A 20,819-nucleotide genomic window follows, 5' to 3' on the forward strand; every position below is an offset into this window, starting at 1 on the left:
TTATTTGTGATTGCTCTGTTTGAAAGATCTACGACTCACCGTTTAGTGCAAAATGCATCGATCATGAATGGTAAATAAAAAAATTGCTTCAACCAGGAATCAAACTCGAGTCCTCCGATCATCTCTCCGATATCGTACCAATAGGCCAAATCGTAAGATGTAAACTAGTCAAGCTGTAGCTCTATAATTCAATTGACCTCATCGAGTTGAATTTTCTGCTAGATTCTACGTCAGAAAACGATCATCGTGCCCCGATTAATGGTGCTCATACTACTCCAAGGGAGGTTCTCATGATGCCCCGACAGTGACTGATTTTCAGCTTTCGACAAAAAAAATATAAAATGCATTATTCAACGTGTATATCTTCTTTTTCTTGTTTTAGCCGGCAAGGAAATAGACTTTTTTGTTGTCTGAACACGAAACAATGATGTAACCCACATATAATATCTGTTTTCTATAGTTGATTAAGTGTGTTCCTTGAGGTAGCCATTGTGCTCTTATCTCCCCTAATAGATAAAAAAAAATATTTGGTAGAGCAATTGAAGTTGGAATACGATAAGAAACATTTGAATTGTTATATCAAATACAAAATTCTACTGACAAAACTAAAATTCTTCAGTTTATGTCTCTTATTTTCTGCTCACAGCTTGAAGACCGAAGTTTACAAATTAAAAAAAAAAAACAAATAATAAAGTTTTCAAACTTAGGTAACTATGTTTTTATACTTTTATTCAATGTTCAAATTGGATTCCAAACTTTATTTGTGATTCAGAATTCAAATACAATCAACAAAATCTTTTTGTTATTCACTTTGCCTTAGCTCATACCTTCGATCATTTTAACATAAAACATCAAAAAAGTCAAAAACATAAAATGGTCGGGCCAACTGTGGAGCAGAGAACTCAGACACATCAGGAACAAAGAGAAAGAAGAAGCGTGAACCAGTACCATACGCTTCGAGGGCAATGTGTAGGAAGCACGCTAAAAACGGCTCCCTGTTGATAGTGGGAGTATCATCCTTCCTCAGCGGCTGAAAATAAGTTATTTTATGCACCGAAATCGTAAAACAAGGCAAAGAATCATTGTGTATCAAATATTATGAATTTTAATCCTATTAATTAAACTACTGATTCAAATTTCTGTGTACCATCATTTCTGGTCGTCGACCAATAATAAGGCGCCTCTACTCGCTCTTGAAAATAAAAAATTATATAAAAAACATAAATAGAACACAAGACCTTTCGAGGTTTTTGTGAACTCGAAAGGTTTATTTGAGTAATTCAGTCATATACAAAGGTGTTTGACTTATTAAATTTCAAGTAAATTTGGATAATTATCCATTGGAAATAAACTATATCTGGCATCTTTAAACATGTTTAAGATAAGTTATACATAGCCTTATTATCAAGGATACTTCAAGGGGCTGAAGAAAGCAAACATTTACGTACCAAGTTTTCAGTCAAGAAACCCGCAGGAAGAAGAAAATTGAAACGAGTGAAACACGTATATGGGCAACATGGCCGTCTTCATTGCAACAATTTCAACCAGAGGCAATTTTTTAATAATCCTTTAAATGATATCTGCGGCTCGGGAATGTCAATCAAAGGGATCTTTGGTAGCATTAATAAATTATGGTTGGGCACAAAATGCAGAATTTTCAGCATAATCCTTGTTAAAATTGATTCTAAAACTGCAGTATGCCAACAACAGATGCGTTTGGCAACCAAAATGCTACCCTATTTCGAGTCTGTTATGGGTTGAAGTGTTTAATTTCGGGAACCACACTGACGTTCTGGTACCAAAAATTTGGTACGGTGAGTTTGTATGCGATTTGACAGCTGGTTCAGTCCTCTGGGATACTTATCTCAGTGCCAAGGAATATTTAAATAAGGTAGTGCCGAGAGCCATGTTGGATTTTTTGTGACGTCACAAAAACGATTGTATCGAAAATTTATATGAGAATGGTAGGAATTTCAAATAAAAACACGTTTTAGAACGAAAATGAATTCCAATTTCATTTTGATTGTATTGTAAGGCATCTATTTCACTATGTTATGAAGTTTTTTGGTCCTTTAAAGATTGCATTATGTTTTTTTTTTCTTATTTTATTAACGAATGCTATGTCGCCTTGAAGCTAAAACGTGCAAAAATGGAGAAAAAATCGGTTTTCAAAAGGCTGGTAGATATTGAGTGTTCAACTGATTGTCATGGCTTTAATCCAACCGGTTTACCATATACAATTCTTATGTAGCACAATTAACATCAATTTATGATTGTTAACTCAGTTTTCTAAAATACCAATAAAAGATTGTGGTATTGTATAAAAATTTGTGTATTGATCACTTTTTTGTAATGAGAAGCTCAACCTGCACTGGTTTCAACCTTTTCATGAACGATTTTGAAAATTTTTAAAGTTTTGCAAATTTCAGTGAAGAAAATTCACAAGTTTTTCGAACTTCGATGGTCTTTTTTATAGAAAAATTATTTGATAATGCAACTTTTTTTTGTACCGATCTTGAAGAGCAAGAATCCTTCTACAGTAACATGTTTTCAAAGTGGAAAATTTCCAGCGGATTCTTCATATTATCAACGAAAAACATAAGTTTCCTAGTAAATTAACAGATTTTTCGTGATTGCGACGTCTCAGCCTGTACCAATACTAGAGCAGGCCTGCCTTGACACTACCTTCTTTAAATATTCCTTGTCTCAGTACAGCTCCATTCCTCAAAACTTCATCGGTTTTCCAGAAAGTGCCAATAAAAAAGACCAGCGAAAAAACAATCATAGCTCACGGTGTGCCAAAATACGTTATTAAAAATAAAAAATGACCACCAAAACGGCACTCGACATTCGAAAGATTTAGTATTCAGGCATCTATCCTGAAAATTTGGAAATGTTTCATCGGGCTTTTTTGAAATTAGGGCGATTTTAAATCTTAAGTCAATTTGCATTAGATTTCCAATGGGGTTTTTTGACCTTATATTCTATGACCATGGATTTTCCTGACTACACATATTTTATGACAATCATCTAGTTTAATGACTTTATAGAAAATTTCATGCCCGACAACTTTGTGGAAGACCGGAAAAAGATTTGAGTTGATCTTGAAAAGTTATTGGCAATTTTCTAAAACTTTATTAGACTGATTGAAATTTTTCCATGTTTCCAAGTTTTTTTTTTTCAATTCCGCTTCACTAAAAAGCGAATATTTTTCCAGGCGTAGTTTGAATCGTTTTTGGGTCTTCGATAAAGTTGTTTGGGATAGAATTTTCAACAAAAATGTGAATGTAATAGTAAATCTATGGGTTATATTCATCATACGAGCTCACAGCTCTTTGAAACCAACTGCTCCTGTATCTGCCCATAATGTGTTCGAAATGAAAGTTGAAAACAACTTAACCGTGAGGAAAACCCTTAGTGTTACACGAAACTTCCGTAAAATGGGTAAAAATTATGAGCCTAATCTTAAAGAAAAGTTAGGCTCACATAACCGGCAATCAAAGGATTTCTTCGAAATCAAGACCTTGGGTGATCTGGGAGGAGACGAAAGCCTCAAAGAAGCACCTGTAGTAAACTGCGTCGATGTAAATGAAATTATTCAAAACATTCGAGACTCGCGAAATATGACTGATGAAGAACTAATTTTTAAATTAGGAATGGACGGTGGAGGTGGTTCTTTTAAAATTACTTTGTCGGTGATTTCACTGGGACAGCAGTCCAAAGCTGAACGTTTCAAGGATGGCGGTGTTCGAAGGTATTTTAGAAATAGTTATGAACATTAGGCTTATAGTATAAAAACGTCAAATTATTTAATCAACTATTAGGCTTTTGATTCTTGCTCTTGCCCCAAAGCTGGAAGTAAAATATAAGAATATTTCTCCAATTTGGAACGCGCTACAGTTGCAAGACATCGATGGATATGTTGCAGGAGATTTAAAAGTCAGATGCAGCAACGAATCCAGAGCTAGCAGAATTGTGAACTGCAGAGGCAGAAGTGAGGCATCTCCAACAAACGTTTGGTTTTACAGGGAAAGCTTGGCATAATCTAATGGATTTGTCAGATGTGCTTGAAGGTCATTTTGATGTGCAAGAACATTTAAAGGTAAGTAAAATTGATAAAAAAAAACACTTAAAACTGAAAAAATACCGATATCGCAGGCACTGAAGCTGTTCCTGGAGATTTACAAGGCATGCTTTAAGGAAAACTTAGATTCCGAGTACACATCACTCATTGATGAGTTTTCTACAGTGTGGGAGAATCTTAAACTGCCAAACTCTTCCAAATTCCACATTCTACGATTCCATGTAAAAGATTTTTGCGAATACACCGGAAAATCGCTGGGTGTATTCGGAGAGCAAGCCTCGGAGAGTGTTCATCATGTTTTTTCAGAAACGTGGAAACGATATCAAACCCCCGATACATCGAAGTTGTACTATGATCATCTCTTAAATGCTGTAGTGGACTATAACAGTGGTCATCTGTGGTGATTTTTAATTTGAAGTGAAAAATATCGTTTATTTTTATTGATGAATCCAAGAAGGTAATCAAAAATGACTATTTTAAAGCCAATATAACGCTATTTACCTTGTTCGACTAAGCACATTTTAAGCACGAAAAAAAAAAGGTTGAAGATCCAAAAACGATTTAAACTAAGCCTGGAAAGTTATTCGCTTTCTAGTGAAACGGAATTGAAAAAAAAAGAAACATGGAAAAATTTAAATCAGTCTAATAAAAATTTAGAAAATTGCCATTAACTTTTCAGGATCAACTAAAATCTTTTTTCTGTCTTCCACAAAGTTGTCGGGCATGAAATTTTCTATAAAGTCATTGAACTGGGTGATTGTCATAAAATATGTGTAGTCAGGAAAATCCATGGTCATAGAATATAAGGTTGAAAAACCCCATTGGACAAATTGACTTAAAATTTAAAATCGCTCTGATTTCAAAAAAGCCCGATGAAACATTTCCAAATTTTCAGGATAGATGCCTGAATACTAAATCTTTCGAATGTCGAGTGCCGTTTTGGTGGTCATTTTTTATTTTTAATAACGTATTTTGGCACACCGTGAGCTTGCCATAAGCTCCCGTTGACAATCGATAAACAAACGTGGGACAAACACAGCATACATTCACTTTTTATCAACCGCACTTTTTATTTTGTTTCCCAAAAACTACTTTTCAGAAGCACATTAATTAAGAACCTCAATATCACAGCAGCATTTTCCTACACAATGTGTACAAAAACTGGACGCTGCTCCCGATAATATGACGATAGCATTTTCCGATTGAAAGCTCATCGATCGGAAGCACTCTATACCACTTTAAACTGACACAATGTGGGAGAATATTTTATTTTCCCCCAATTCTGGTTTTTATTCTCCACACGATAGCAAACATTAACCTAAAACTGGTAAGAAATATTTTTAATCAAATCTTCTTCCGAGCCTTTAATTTTTCCATGACTTTAGATTACCTTCACGAAATTTTAGATTTACAAATTTAAAATGAAAAGGTTCTCTGACCATGGAGCGCTTAAATCTACAGATACAACTTTCTTCTCTTGATCACTTTTTCTAACTTTAACTGTAAACACATAAATTGTCTTTAACTTTGAGATCTAAATAGATGTTTTTTTTTCGAAGATTATATTAACTTTTAACATAAAATAATAAAAATTTTAAAAATATTTCATGAGGAGAGGAAAAAACGCGTGCGCTTATAATTGATCAACGCCTACTTCCTTATTATATTCGAAAAATCGGAATCAGAACAGAAATTTGAGAGTCAGAATAAAAATTTGTATTTGTTGTTCCAAATAAAAATCGGAACTTCGGAACAAAAACCTCAATTAGTTATTGTGACACGTACCTTATTTAAGTTTATATCACTGGCTCGTGATATTGATTTTTATTCATAAATTCATTTCTCAATTTTTTTGTGAAATCAAATTTTAAAATTGAAATGACAAATGTAGCGAAAAAAAATCGAGCCTTGACAGTCTAGGTCAACTCATGCGAGGATGAAAGGTCATTTTTCGACAAATTCCAGGATTATTATATTGCAGAAAAAGTATTTTCAAAGCGATCAGGCAGCCTCAAAGTCAATAAACAGTTTTTTGATCCGAATTATCCGAAGTTAAGGACATTCATGGAGTTTTATTATGAAAAAAGCTTTACTTGAAAATTGTATAATTCAAATTTTGAGCAGTTAGGTCGAGTGTTCTAACAGCAGTGACAAGTATGGTTTTGACTCTGATTAGACCATTAAAAAGCTTGAATTTTTTTTTTCAAAAAAAAAGTGTTCAAGGCCCCCCGATGGATTATTTTAAATTTAGGCTCAAATGAAAAAGGAAAGTCCAGATTTAGAATGCTGCCAAAATTAACAATGCTTATTTTCGATGAATAGAGACACCGTGTTCTAAATGTGTAATTCAAAAGGCCTCTTTCTCTTCTTAATATTTTTATTATGCTGAATTACTGTTTTGAACGATTCTTGAAATTTGTTCAATAAGGTTAAGTTCAATATTGCAAAAAAGAAGAGTCCAAATGAGTTTCAAAGAGAATATTAATATATGAAAAATCAAAACCGTGTCACACTTAAATTTGATTTTAAAATTTCATCACTGTTTTTGTTTTGCTATAAGTAACTAGCTGACCCGGTAAACTTTATTTCACATTTTATTTAATGAATCGTTAGAAAATGTCCTTAGCTTCTTCGTGTTTGTGAATGAAAATCGTCTTAAAATTGTTCGAGTTACCATTTCAAGTTGATTTTGTATGGGAGCCTCCTTCCATTGAAAGTAAGATACTTGAAACTATTATACAAACTATCTCTGACCAGAAAAAAACCCTCAGATACCAAATTTCACACCATCCATTTTGCAAGATTAAATTAAAATCGTTAAAATAATTTAAATGTTATTTTATTTTTTACATTTCATTTCAAATTTCAACATAATTTAGAGGCAAACGCTTTAAAAAGAGAGCTGCAACTGGAGTTTCGAATTTCAGTACAAAAATGATCTTTTACTCTGTTTTTATAAGCGTCATAGAGCTTATTATTATGATAGAATGCTTGTTTGTGATATGATCTTCCAGCTCTTTCCCTTTTCCAACGCAAGAAGTGCTCACAAACTACATTTTTAGTAACGACGTAACATTTCCGCTTTTGACTTACACTACTGTATTTCAAAATCTGCATCTCTAATTTTAAACACCGAATCATTGATTCGAAACTGCGAATTGTGTATCCTAAATCTCGAGTTATGAATCCTGAACCTCGCGCTCTCAATATCGAAAGCCGAATTCTCAATGATAAAATCTGTATCCGAAATGGTCGTGTTGTCGTCATCCCTCTCCAAGTATGCTCCAATACCGGAGGCATAGGCCATCAAATGGGGCAACGCACTCTGTTCATAGTTTCCGACGAAAATATGCGAATACGGTCCGGATGCGTACACGTTCACGTCCTCGGCTCCGTGGGTTTCCGAATCCAGGGGAACCGTGGCCGGATATTGGAGAGATATGCTGTTGAAGTTAAAATCGGAGATGTCCTGCCGGATGGCCCGATTCTCCGGAGTGTAGGTGTTAGCCCAACCCGGTCCATTGGCGTAACTGAGGGTTGTGTAGGGTAGTCTGTCTTGAGAGCTGATGCCCGCGATTCCCAGAACGTCCTGGCCGCGATCCTGGTTAAAGAAAGAAAGTTATAAGTTTATACAAGTTTAAAAATCAACCGGATCTTACCGGATATCCGTTATACATCATAGTGTGACTGTGATCAGCACTAACTACAATCAGGGTGTCTTCTTCACTGGTCATGGACCTGGCTTTGGCGATGGCCTTTGAATACTCGGCTGTTTCGTCCAGCGATATCCGCGCATAGGTGGCATGATGAGCCAGATCGATCTGGCCTCCCTCGATGAACAGGACGTATCCATCGTCGTACTTCTGGAGCATTTCAATCGCCTTTTGAGTCATGTCCTCTAAGGTAGGTTCAAGTTCCGGTCGATTACCTGCTTGATTCTGAACGTTGAACCGCATATGACTGCCTTCAAACAGTCCCATCAAATACTCCGTCTTGGAAGCATCAACGTCCATCAGTTCGGTTCTGTTCCACACATACCTTGTTTCGCCTAAAGCTTCATGTTTTCCAACCCATTCTTTGATCAGATCACGTCCGTCCAATCTTCGTGCGGCGTAGTTCTCTTCATCAAGGTATCCATTAGGTCTAAACTCTCGACGTCCTCCGCCGAGAATTACTTTAAACTTACTGGGCACGTCATTCTCCACCAACTGCCGAGCGATGTCGATCGTTCTACTGGGATCACATCGACTGGCCACAACATTGGCGTCCGATTCCCACGATCGACTAGCACTTTGAGCATACGCTGCAGCCGGAGAAGCGTGAGTGACCCTTGTATTCGTCACAATCCCCGTAGCCTTTCCAGCCTCCTGGGCCCACTTCATGATACCGTAAATCTCCGTCTCGTTTGATTTCTGATACTCGCAGGTACTTCGAGGGATTGAAGCTGCCACATTTAACATCGCGTAGTTGATCTTGACCCCGGACAAATAAGCCGTTCCAGTACAGGCCGAATCCGGTACCTGTCGATTGACGCAATACGTCTTGGCCTGTCCCAAATAGGGAAACTTCTCAAACGAAAGCGCCTCATTCTCATTGCCCAGGTACATTCGGGTAGCCGCAATTGTCTGCGGGGACAAACCATCTCCGATGAAGAAAATCACATTCTTAGGTCGCTGAGCTATCGGTTGCTTCCTTTTGCTCAGCTTCTCCTTCAACGTCGTCTGTGCTCCATTGTTCCAGAACTCCGAAGTTCGCTCTTCTTCTGGAACGTTGTCGAAGTCCTTCTCAGCCGAAGTGACGTGCGAAGGATGATACGAATCCTTTTCCCGATCCTTTTCATCCTGCTTATTAACAATCTTGAAAGCTTCACTCCCCAAAATCAAAACCACCAAAGCCAACCAAAATCCAAACAGCTTCATTTTAAAATTTGTCCTCGCACGTTTTCCCACTGCATCGACATAGGGGCAACTGACCGATGCCGCGGCTGGCGTGTGCCCTATTAAATCCGTTGATCCAATCGATTCAGGCTAATTAATCTGATAATTCGGACTAATCGGGCAGACTTGCGAGGGGTACCTTACTATCTGACTGAACCCATTTGGCAATTTGCAATCGATCATTGGCGCGTACGTAGGAGTTTAAATAAATCAAAGCAGTATTACGTATTTTGTTCTATGAATAGCGCAGACTACAATCAGTCTGAAAATGGGACTTTGGTCAATTGTTTATTTGGGTATAACTTGGGCGAAATAGGAGAAAACGGTGTGAAATATGATCTGAGAATCATACAGCTGTCTACGTAAACAGCAGCTCGTTGTGTTTGAATATATACACCATACTTAGCAAAACGATATATTGGCAAGCACAGATTGTTCTGAGGAAATTGACAAATTGACTAAATAAGCCAAAATGACATAATTCAAATAGATAACAAAAATGACAAAAATGATAAAAACGAAGAAATTGACAAAACTAAAAAATTAAACCATTTAGAAAAATTGGCCGGATTGAAAACAATTAGAAGAAAATGACTAAAATGACAATAATGAAAACACTGAAGAAATTCAATTCATTCATTTAATTAACAAAACTGACAAAATAAACAAAATTGATAAAATTGACAAAATTGACAAAATTGACAAAATTGACAAAATTGACAAAATTGACAAAATTGACAAAATTGACAAAATTGACAAAATTGACAAAATTGACAAAATTGACAAAATTGACAAAATTGACAAAATTGACAAAATTGACAAAATTGACAAAATTGACAAAATTGACAAAATTGACAAAATTGACAAAATTGACAAAATTGACAAAATTGACAAAATTGACAAAATTGACAAAATTGACAAAATTGACAAAATTGACAAAATTGACAAAATTGACAAAATTGACAAAATTGACAAAATCGACAAAATTGACAAAATTGACAAAATTGACAAAATTGACAAAATTGACAAAATTGACAAAATTGACAAAATTGACAAAATTGACAAAATTGACAAAATTGACAAAATTGACAAAATTGACAAAATTGACAAAATTGACAAAATTGACAAAATTGACAAAATTGACAAAATTGACAAAATTGACAAAATTGACAAAATTGACAAAATTGACAAAATTGACAAAATTGACAAAATTGACAAAATTGACAAAATTGACAAAATTGACAAAATTGACAAAATTGACAAAATTGACAAAATTGACAAAATTGACAAAATTGACAAAATTGACAAAATTGACAAAATTGACAAAATTGACAAAATTGACAAAATTGACAAAATTGACAAAATTGACAATATTGACAAAATTGACAAAATTGACAAAATTGACAAAATTGACAAAATTGACAAAATTGACAAAATTGACAAAATTGACAAAATTGACAAAATTGACAAAATTGACAAAATTGACAAAATTGACAAAATTGACAAAATTGACAAAATTGACAAAATTGACAAAATTGACAAAATTGACAAAATTGACAAAATTGACAAAATTGACAAAATTGACAAAATTGACGAAATTGACAAAATTGACAAAATTGACAATATTGACAAAATTGACAAAATTGACAAAATTGACAAAATTGACAAAATTGACAAAATTGACAAAATTGACAAAATTGACAAAATTGATAAAATTGACAATATTGACAATATTGACAAAATTGACAAAATTGACAAAATTGACAAAATTGACAAAATTGACAAAATTGACAAAATTGACAAAATTGACAAAATTGACAAAATTGACAAAATTGACAAAATTGACAAAATTGACAAAATTGACAAAATTGACAAAATTGATAAAATTGACAAAATTGACAAAATTGACAAAATTGACAAAATTGACAAAATTGACAAAATTGTCAAAATTGTCAAAATTAACAAAATTGTCAAAATTGACAAAATTGACAAAATTGACAAAATTGACAAAATTGACAAAATTGACAAAATTGACAAAATTGACAAAATTGACAAAATTGACAAAATTGACAAAATTGACAAAATTGACAAAATTCACAAAATTGACAAAATTCACAAAATTGACAAAATTGACTAAATTGACAAAATTGACAAAATTGACAAAATTGACAAAATTGACAAAATTGACAAAATTGACAAAATTGACAAAATTGACAAAATTGACAAAATTGACAAAATTGACAAAATTGACAAAATTGACAAAATTGACAAAATTGACAAAATTGACAAAATTGACAAAATTGACAAAATTGACAAAATTGACAAAATTGACAAAATTGACAAAATTGACAAAATTGACAAAATTTACAAAATTGACAAAATTGACAAAATTGACAAAATTGACAAAATTGACAAAATTGACAAAATTGACAAAATTGACAAAATTGACAAAATTGACAAAATTGACAAAATTGACAAAATTGACAAAATTGACAAAATTGACAAAATTGACAAAATTGACAAAATTGACAAAATTGACAAAATTGACAAAATTGACAAAATTGACAAAATTGACAAAATTGACAAAATTGACAAAATTGACAAAATTGACAAAATTGACAAAATTGACAAAATTGACAAAATTGACAAAATTGACAAAATTGACAAAATTGACAAAATTGACAAAATTGACAAAATTGACAAAATTGACAAAATTGACAAAATTGACAAAATTGACAAAATTGACAAAATTGACAAAATTGACAAAATTGACAAAATTGACAATATTGACCTAATTGACAAAAACGACAAAATTGACAAAATTGACAAAAATGACAAAATTGACAAAATTGACAAATTTGACAAATTTGACAAAATTGACAAAATTGACAAAATTTACAAAATTGACAAAATTGACAAAATTGACAAAATTGACAAAAGTGACAAAATTTTACAATTTGTTAAAATTTTCAAAATTAATAATTTTGAAATATGAAGAACAGAGGAATTTTCCATAGAAAAAATATGACAAAATTTTATCAAAATGGGAATTTTTGTCTATTTTTATTTATTTGGTTATTTTCGTCATTTTTTTCAGTTTTGTCTGATAAGTCGGTTATTCATTTTTTTTTTTAAATTCGAGTATTTTGTTATTTCAATTTCTTCAATATTGCCAATTTTGCAAATTTTGTCAGTTTTATCAGTTCTGTTAGTTCATTTGTGATTGCCTTTTTTGTCATTGTTGTAATTTTGGTCAATATTTTCATTTTTGTCAATTATGATCACAAAATATCAGGCCGTTCACTATTCTGCGAACCAATTTTATATTTTGTTATTGAAAGAGTCATCTTTGGTAGGGGGACTGGGCATAAAATGCACAAATCCGACAAGAGGCGCCACCATCAATATTTCACTAAACAGAAATTTTTCAATATTTCTGAATATGCCAGTCTGCTCTTTTTTCATTATTGTGCGTTCCTAATAATTTGTGAACCTTCTAAGTTTTCCATATTACGTAAATTTAACGAAAAACGAAAACATAAAGGAGTTTTTCATTCAATTTTTCAACTTTTCTCGTAAAAATTACGGCATCTAAAAGAAAAAAAAACACACGTCATTTGTTCTAATGATGAACATTGGTCTTTGCATTCATCACACAACAAAAAAGTTCCAAACTCAACTATAATTTCCGTTATTTGAGCGATTTTTATTAAACATGTCGAAGCAGGGCAAAGCGCGTCCGTTTATCTATTAGCATGTTTTAAATATGTTCAAATTTATATGCAGTTTTCATCACAACACTTTTACAGAGATTTCTATGTTGAATTGGAAAACGTTTATTGAATATAAACGGAAATATTTGAGATTCCTGAAATTCAGTTAGATTTAATAAACTTTTCACAAGAATGTCAGTTGTCCTCCTTCGACACAAAAGCAACATATTTGACTTTTTATCACTCTACCAGAGTTTATGAATAATAATACCATTCCAGATTCAACCAAAACAGAGTTTACAATTTGTGTGACCTTTGCAGTGGTATGCAGGAAAAACGTTTGCATAAAGGGTCAGCCTTCTTTTTATATTCAGCCATTCATCGTGTCAATCGTCATGAAACATTGACTGATTAGCAGCTTCCACAAACTGTCAGCCTCCTCGAGTACTAGTTATCATTTCTTTCATTTTTTTGTCCTTGTCTTACTCCGGAAAATACAGGCGAGACTTGTCAATTTAAACTATCTGGCTGGAAACCTACTGGGTGTTCGCGAAAGAGTTTGTTTTGCGGTCCATAAGGTATTTTTCTTCCCACTAGCAGTCTAAATATTTTGCGTATATTGCTCTTGATTGAAATTTTCGAATTACAGTCTATGAAACCCCTCACTGTTCTGAACTTTATGGAATAAATCATCTTCAGTTTCATTCAAATTTCATCTGGCTGTTAGTTCCCAGAGAATGAAAATCTCTTAAAAAAAACACACATTGTGACCCACACGAAATTGTTGAATTTTTTTCGATCACACTCCTTACTTTTCCGCAACTTGGTGACAGTCAACTTTTTCAAGAAAAAATTTCAACACAGCCTTTTTCTTTTACATTTTTCCATTCCCAAACCAAAAAAAGTTATTTTTTGTTCATCTCGGATATCAATGTTGCCTAAACAAAATTCGAAGTCTACACAGTCTCTACAGCCAAATCAACTTCACATAAACGCTAGTTTGTTGGTAGTTATCGATGTTGATTAAGCAAAGTTAAGGGTTCAACCAAAATTCTGTGATAGCAAAGAGCCATTCATACGAACTTTAATAACATCTTTTATCTGTGTGGCTATATAAAGTATGGATCATGATAAATCTGAACGCACTGTTAATTATAACAAATCGCTCCTAGTTGTCGGATCTGGAATGTTTTGACAGTACTTTGTTCGAAAATGTTTCCTCTATCAGTGTTCATTACGATTCGTTTTTTTCCAAAAAAGTTACACGTGATGAAACCCACGAGACGAAAATTAATTTTGGACACCCACGTCAAAAACCCGACGTGGTCGGGTTCAAAAATCGCGAAATCTGTAAAGATGGTCAAATAGACCGAGTGCAGCGTTCTTAAACATTTCCGTGGGATGCATACTATCAACCGGCAGGTTCAAACCAAGCGTTATAGTGGACCTAAGGATCGGAAACTGCATTTAAAGGTATTGACAACGATCAAGGTAAACCCAGGGAGTCGGACTATGACCACTCTATGACATCGCCAAGAAATTCAATGCCGACCGCTGCACCGCCGGAAGGATTCATCTGCGCGAAGGTATACGATCTTATCGGGCCAGTAAGCAACCAAACCGGACATTGAAGAAGAATGTAAAAGCCAAAGAACGTGCCCAGAAATTATACAACAAGGTTCTAACGAAGTACGACGGATCCATCCTCATGGATGACGAAACGTACGTGAAGATGGATTTTGATCGGGGTGATGTCCCCGCCAAGTTCAAAATCGTTTTTGCCGATAAGTTTGCAAGAAAGTGTTTGATCTGGCAAGGTATTTTTTTTATTTATTTATTTATTTATTTTTTCCTCGGACTGGGAAAGCCCGCTGGAGTTAAGCTTCTCTCAAGCCTGTTCTCCAACAGGCACAAAACCCTGTCAAAACAATTTTAACAATTTGTTTACAATATTATTCCAAAATATGTATGAGCACTCCAGTGAGCGAGATAATGCTCTGTGAAGGAGTGCTTGACACTATCCGTTTACTATTTCACAATTTTATACAATATAATAGGGTATTAACACTTGTATTATAAATTCGTAGATTTTTGTGGGCTGCTGCTGTTATGCGTGGGTTACTGATAGGGGTTGGCGGGTGTGTGGCGGTGGGCTAGGTGGAGGGGCGAGAACAAAAAGATGATATTTATAAGTGGTGCGGCACAAAAAAATATTTTTAGCGGAGGAAGCGGTTTATGTTCTGCTTGCAGATCGATAACAGTTGCGCTTTGAATCGCGAGGGCGTTGAAGACTGTTTCAGGGTCTCTGGCAGGTTGTTGTAGAGTTTACTGGCAAAGTAGCTAGGTTTCTTTTTCCCGTATTCCGTCCTTACACGGGATAGGCGGAGATGCCATTCTCTCGAGGCGCAAATTGTGGTGGGGTTCTCTGCTTGTCAGGAGTTTGTGGGTGAATATTAAAGTTTGGAACTCCTGGGCATCTCGTATAGGAAGTACCGAGTTATTCATACCATAAATATAACAACTCAGAAGGATATACATAAGGCAGCTTGAAGACAGTCTTGAGGACACGGTTTTGCATGGTTTGCAGTTCCCTAAGGCGGCTTTTACATGCTTTGCCCCACAGTGATACTAGGTATTGTAAAATCGAGTGGAACAGCGCAAAATAAACGTTTTTCAGCCAGTGAGTAGGAATAAACGCTGATATTTTCCATATTGCACCACAGACCGGAGCAAGTGTTCGTTTCAGTTGCTCTATGTGGGCTGACCAGCATAGGGTATCGTCCAGAAGTAATCCCAGATATTTGAACTGGCGCACACGTTCAATAATAGTATTGCCTATACGGATTAATGGCAGCTGTGGTATGGAGCGACGACTGGAGTTGAATAACATGTACGATGTTTTTGATAGGTTGAGCGAAAGCAGGTTACAATCGAAGTATTGCTGAAGGACTTGCAGGTCATTACCAATCCATTCCACAATCTGGAGCGGGTTGGAGGGACTATGTGATGTTATGGTGTCATTGGCAAAGAGCCGAACTTTGCCATGTAGGTTCAGTTGTGGGAGATCGTTGATAAAAACTAGAAACATCAGCGGACCTAGGTTACTCCCTTGTGGTACTCCCGTTGTAATGAATTTTTTGCTACTAGAGTGTCCTTTCAGAGACACGAATTGTTGTCGACCTGTTATGTAGCTCTCAATTAACCGATGAGGCTGACCTCGTATACCATACCATTCCAATTTTTGCTACAGCAAGGCGTGGTCTATTGTGTCGAATGCACTCCTCAGGTCCAAAAACAGGGCACCGGCGTAGTTACGATTGTCCAGGTCATCATATACATCTTTCAGGAGTTCAGTAGTTGCTGTTAATGTACTGCATCCTTTTCGGAATCCATACGGGCGCGGGCTTATAAGGTCGTATCTCGATAGGTACTCACTTATCCTGGTGACGAGAAGTTTTTCCAGGATTTTGTTCAATATTGCGAGCGTTGAGATTGGACGGTAGTTTGAAACGTCTGAGTTGTCTCCGGACTTGAAAATAGTAGTTATTTGGACTAATTTCGATGCGTCGGGATAAACTCCGGTTCCGACTATTTCATTGATGATATCTGTCAGGATATTGGAGAGCGCCAAGTGATGTGTTTTTAGTGTGTCCACGGTAATATTGTCAGCACCAGGAGATTTGTTGGGATCTAGATTGCTGATTTCTAACAGTACCTCTGAGACGGATGCCGGTCTCAAAAACAAAGAAGGCGATAGTTGCGAACGAAGTGAATTGTACTGTCGAATGTCTCGATTGCTTGCGATGTTAGCAGCTAATATTGCAGAAGTAGTCGTTGATGCTGTTTGAAACTTGTGCTGGGTCCACCTGAACTTCATTTCCAATCTTGAGCGTGATGTTATCATGCGATTTGGACTTGCGGCCGAGGGCTTCGTTTAAGAATTTCCAAGATTGCTTTGGCGATGCTGTTTGCAGAAGTCGAAGAAAGTATGATCGTTTACAATGACTTTTTAGCTTTGTCAGTCTTCCGGAGATATCTTTTAGAAGTTGCTTGGAGTGTTCATCCGCAGGGTGACGCTTGCAATGCTTCCAAATCTTGTCTTTTGTTGACATTAGTTTTCAGACATCGAATGTTATCCACAGGCAGTTCCTCTTCACCTTTGCTCTTATTGTTATTGTTTTTGTGGCACGATTTCGGATCTCGTTATATTTGTCGACTATGAGTATAATCTTTTCGTTAGAGCATGTTGTCGACGGAATGATCTGCAGCGCTTCTGCGAATTTTACGTTAAGTTGGTGGTGGTTTACGATGCTCTTAATTAAGAATTGGACAACTTTGTTGGTACTGCTCGACAGTGTGGTAGCAATCATGTTGTCGTTGCTCATATCCGTGCAGATTGTCTCATTCATTGTTGAAGCGATGATGCTCTGTGAACATACAACATGGTCGAGTATATTCCCACTGGCTGGCCGCATGACCTCGTTGTTAACAACAAACAAATTGCGTGATTCGGTGATTCCAAAATCCTGAGATACTCGCCGACTATGTTGCTCGACAGATTAACTGGCACGTTTATATCACCCAGGAGCAGGGATTGAAAATTAAGCTCATTTGAGCGAGCTTCATAGCTCTTTATTTCCATAGCTCCGCTTACAAAGCAATCGACGAAGCTCTTATCGTTTTTGTCTCCGGAGCTTCTTATTGCTAAGCTCTTATTTTGAAGAAACCTTAGCTCTTTTTTTCCCTCGTGAGCCCGTTAGCTCATGCCTCCAGAGGAGCTTGAGCTTGTTGGCTCAACCGATTCAAAATCGTTGAGCTTGTTTTCACTGCTGCTGTTCGAGCCAACGCCTGCTTTTTTGTGCACAAGTGAAGTAACTAAAAAAAGGGCTTGTCGCATGGATTTTTAAAATAAATGTTGGACGGTTTTAGTAATTAGTAAAAGTTACCAGCACTAGTAACTATGAAATAGAAAAATTTACAATTTTTCGGGAAAAACGCGAAATGAAAGGGCTTTATGGGAGGATTATTAAAATCAATGTTAGAGAGTTCTAGTTACAAGTTAAAGTTACCAGCACTAGTAACTATGAAATAGTAAAATTTACAATTTTTCGGGAAAAACGCGAAATGAAAGAGCTTTTTGCGAGGATTATTAAAATCAATGTCAGAGAGTTCTAGTTACAAGTTAAAGTTACCTGCACTAGTAACTATGAAATAGTAAAATTTACAATTTTTCGGGAAAAACGCCAAATGAAAGGGCTTTTTGCGAGGATTATTAAAATCAATGTTAGAGAGTTCTAGTTACTAGTTAAAGTTACCAGCACTAGTAACTATGAAATAGTAAAATTGACAATTTTTCGGGAAAAACGCGAAATGAAAGGGCTTTTGCGAGGATTATTAAAATCAATGTCAGAGAGTTCTAGTTACTAGTTAAAGTTACCAGCACTAGTAACTATGAAATAGTAAAATTTACAATTTTTCGGGAAAAACGCCAAATGAAAGGGCTTTTTGCGAGGATTATTAAAATCAATGTTAGAGAGTTCTAGTTACTAGTTAAAGTTACCAGCACTAGTAACTATGAAATAGTAAAATTTACAATTTTTCGGGAAAAACGCCAAATGTAAGGGCTTTTTGGGAGGATTATTAAAATCAATGTTAGAGAGTTTAAGTAACTAGTAAAAGTTACCAGCACTAGTAACTATGAAAAAGTAAAATTTACAAATTTTTGGGAAAAACGCCAAATGAAAGGGCTTGTTGTGAGGATTATTAAAATCAATGTCAAATGACTTCCATCTGTACCGTTGAGCCGTCAACACGTACGCCGGAGCATTGTATCGTTGCTGTGTACCTGCAGGAACATTTTTACATTATTTATTTTTTGCTTACCTGTTTTTCAATCAGCACTTTTCAGTGCTAAAATTATTTTCATTTTCTTTTATTCATATTTTCTCTTTTCTTTCCAGCATGGGGAAGTCATCGGCCGGTTCAAGGGCCGGAAGAAAACGGAGTGCCGAACCTAATTCAGGTCCATCGCCCAAAAAAGTTGAAATTTCCAATTCATTCGATGTCCTTCATAACATCGGTGATGAGGAAATATTCATATTTAATTCTGATAAGAGTACTAAGAAACCTTCTTCTTCTTATACTCTTAAAAACGAAAAGATTCCACCAATAACGGTCACGATTCCTGACTTCAATGCCTTTCGAAAAGAAATCGTCACTTCCGTCAAGGATGTGAAGATTTCTTTTCAGATCGGTCGAAGGGGAACTGCTCGTATATTGGCGGAATCTTTTAATGATTTTCAAAAGGTTTTAAATTATTTGAATAATAAAAAGCACCAATTTTTTACGTACGACACTAGAAGTGATCGTCCATTTAAAGTTGTACTTCGTGGTCTCACCGGCGATCAGACACCGGATGAGATTACAGCTGAATTAAATTCTTTGTTAGGTTTTTCTCCAATTCAAGTAATTCAAATGAGGAAAAGAACCAACACGAATAATACTAGTAGTGTTGGTTTTGCTCCTGAACTTTATTTGATCCATTTTAAAAAGGATCAAGTTAATAATTTGCAAATTCTTGAAAAGGCTCGTCTTATGTTTCATTGTCGAGTCAAATTCGAACCTTTTCGTAAATCTTCTACCAATTTTCTTCAAAATATTACGCAATGTCGTCGTTGTCAAGCTTTTTGTCATGGCACTAAAAATTGTAGAATGAATGCCAGATGCATGTTTTGCGGCTCATTCGATCATGAAAAATCTAAATGCTTTTTTGGTGGCGATAAGCCAAAAACAGAATTTTTTAAGTGTGCAAATTGCGCAGGTAATCATTCCTCGAATTCGCTAGACTGTCCCATCAGGGCAAAAATTATTGCTTCTAGAAAAAATCCCAAAGTTTCCAGAAAAGTTTCTTCTCCTCCTTCCTCTTTTTCGTCTTCACACGTCAGACCGGCAAACAACCTGCCTGTTCGCATTCAGCCTCGGTCTACATTGGAATCACGGCTGGGTAATACCCGAAGTGATTTTAATGTTACCTGGGCTGATTCTGCGCCCCAGACTCGTTGTTTATCGTTCTCAGAGGTGGTTGAAAATGGGTTGCCCTCTTCAGGTTTAACTAATAAAAATGGGAAAAAACCAAGTCTCAACGTTCATGCGAAGGCTTGGGAAAATCCCCGAAATTCAAATACTTTTTCTTCTCCTTCATTTTCTGATCCTAACAATTTTGTTGATTTGGGTGAGATTACTGAGGAAAAATTAAAATTTTTGCATCAAAATTTAATGGAAATGATGCAACTTATGTTGAAAGCAAATTCAATGTTTGAAGCTTTCCAAACTTCTTTTAATTATGCTAACAAAATTATTATGACTTTGCGATTCCCTCATATATCCAAATAGATGTTTAAATATTATGAATTGGAACGCTAGATCTTTGCTGGCTAACCAAGATGAATTCTTTTTATTTTTGAAAACTCAAAACATACATATTGCTGCCATCACTGAAACTTTTTTAAAGCCAGACAATAACTTGAAAAGCAATGCTTTCTTTAAAATTTTACGAAATGATCGACTTGATCGACAAGGTGGGGGTGTAGCTATTGTCATCAATAGTCGTCTCAAGTTTAGACTTCTTCCTTCTTTCAATACAAAAGTCTTAGAAACAATTGGAATTGAATTAGAAACTTCTATGGGGAAAATTATAATTGTTGCCGCATATTTGCCTTTCCAATGCAGCGGTGAACAGAAAAATTTTTTGAAGGGAGATTTACAAAAACTCACCAGAAATAAATCTAATTTTTTTATTATTGGTGACTTTAATGCAAAACACCGATCTTGGAATAATATTTCATCAAATTCAAATGGGAATATTTTGTTTAATGACTGCTCTGCAGGTAATTATACTGTTGAATATCCTAATGGGCATACTTGTTTTTCTTCAATTAGAAATCCCTCCACAATTGATTTGGTTCTAACGGATTTAGGCGAGCATTGTAGTCAATCAGTTACTCATGCGGACCTCGATTCAGACCACCTTCCAGTAACATTTTCTTTATCCCAAAGTCCCATTGAAAACCTTTTAAAATCTGCTTT

General features: G+C 35.3%; 2 protein-coding genes across 5 annotated transcripts in view; one reads left to right on the forward strand and one right to left on the reverse strand.

Moving 5' to 3' along the window:
* LOC129748667 (GTP-binding protein Di-Ras2) overlaps nucleotides 1-20,819 on the forward strand; it is a 454,908-nt gene that overhangs the window by 234,097 nt on the left and 199,992 nt on the right. The window lies entirely within an intron of this gene.
* On the reverse strand, nucleotides 7,050-9,041 carry LOC129748660 (membrane-bound alkaline phosphatase-like). Its single transcript, XM_055743331.1, has 2 exons — nucleotides 7,744-9,041; nucleotides 7,050-7,685 (listed from the first exon to the last, which is right to left on the reverse strand). Exons 1-2 carry the CDS (start codon nucleotides 9,001-9,003, stop codon nucleotides 7,179-7,181), a joined length of 1,767 nt encoding a protein of 588 aa, XP_055599306.1. The 5' UTR covers nucleotides 9,004-9,041; the 3' UTR covers nucleotides 7,050-7,178.

The sequence above is a fragment of the Uranotaenia lowii genome, chromosome 2 (assembly GCF_029784155.1).
Source record: "Uranotaenia lowii strain MFRU-FL chromosome 2, ASM2978415v1, whole genome shotgun sequence".
In the NCBI taxonomy this organism is placed as follows: domain Eukaryota; kingdom Metazoa; phylum Arthropoda; class Insecta; order Diptera; family Culicidae; genus Uranotaenia; species Uranotaenia lowii.

Coding starts and splice junctions, on each gene's coding strand:
- LOC129748660 (XM_055743331.1), bottom strand. CDS start 9,003: ATGAAGCTGTTTGGATTTTGGTTGGCTTTGGTGGTTTTGATTTTGGGG. Junction 7,686..7,743: donor TGATGTATAACGGATATCCG/GTAAGATCCGGT, acceptor TTCTTTAACCAG/GATCGCGGCCAGGACGTTCT.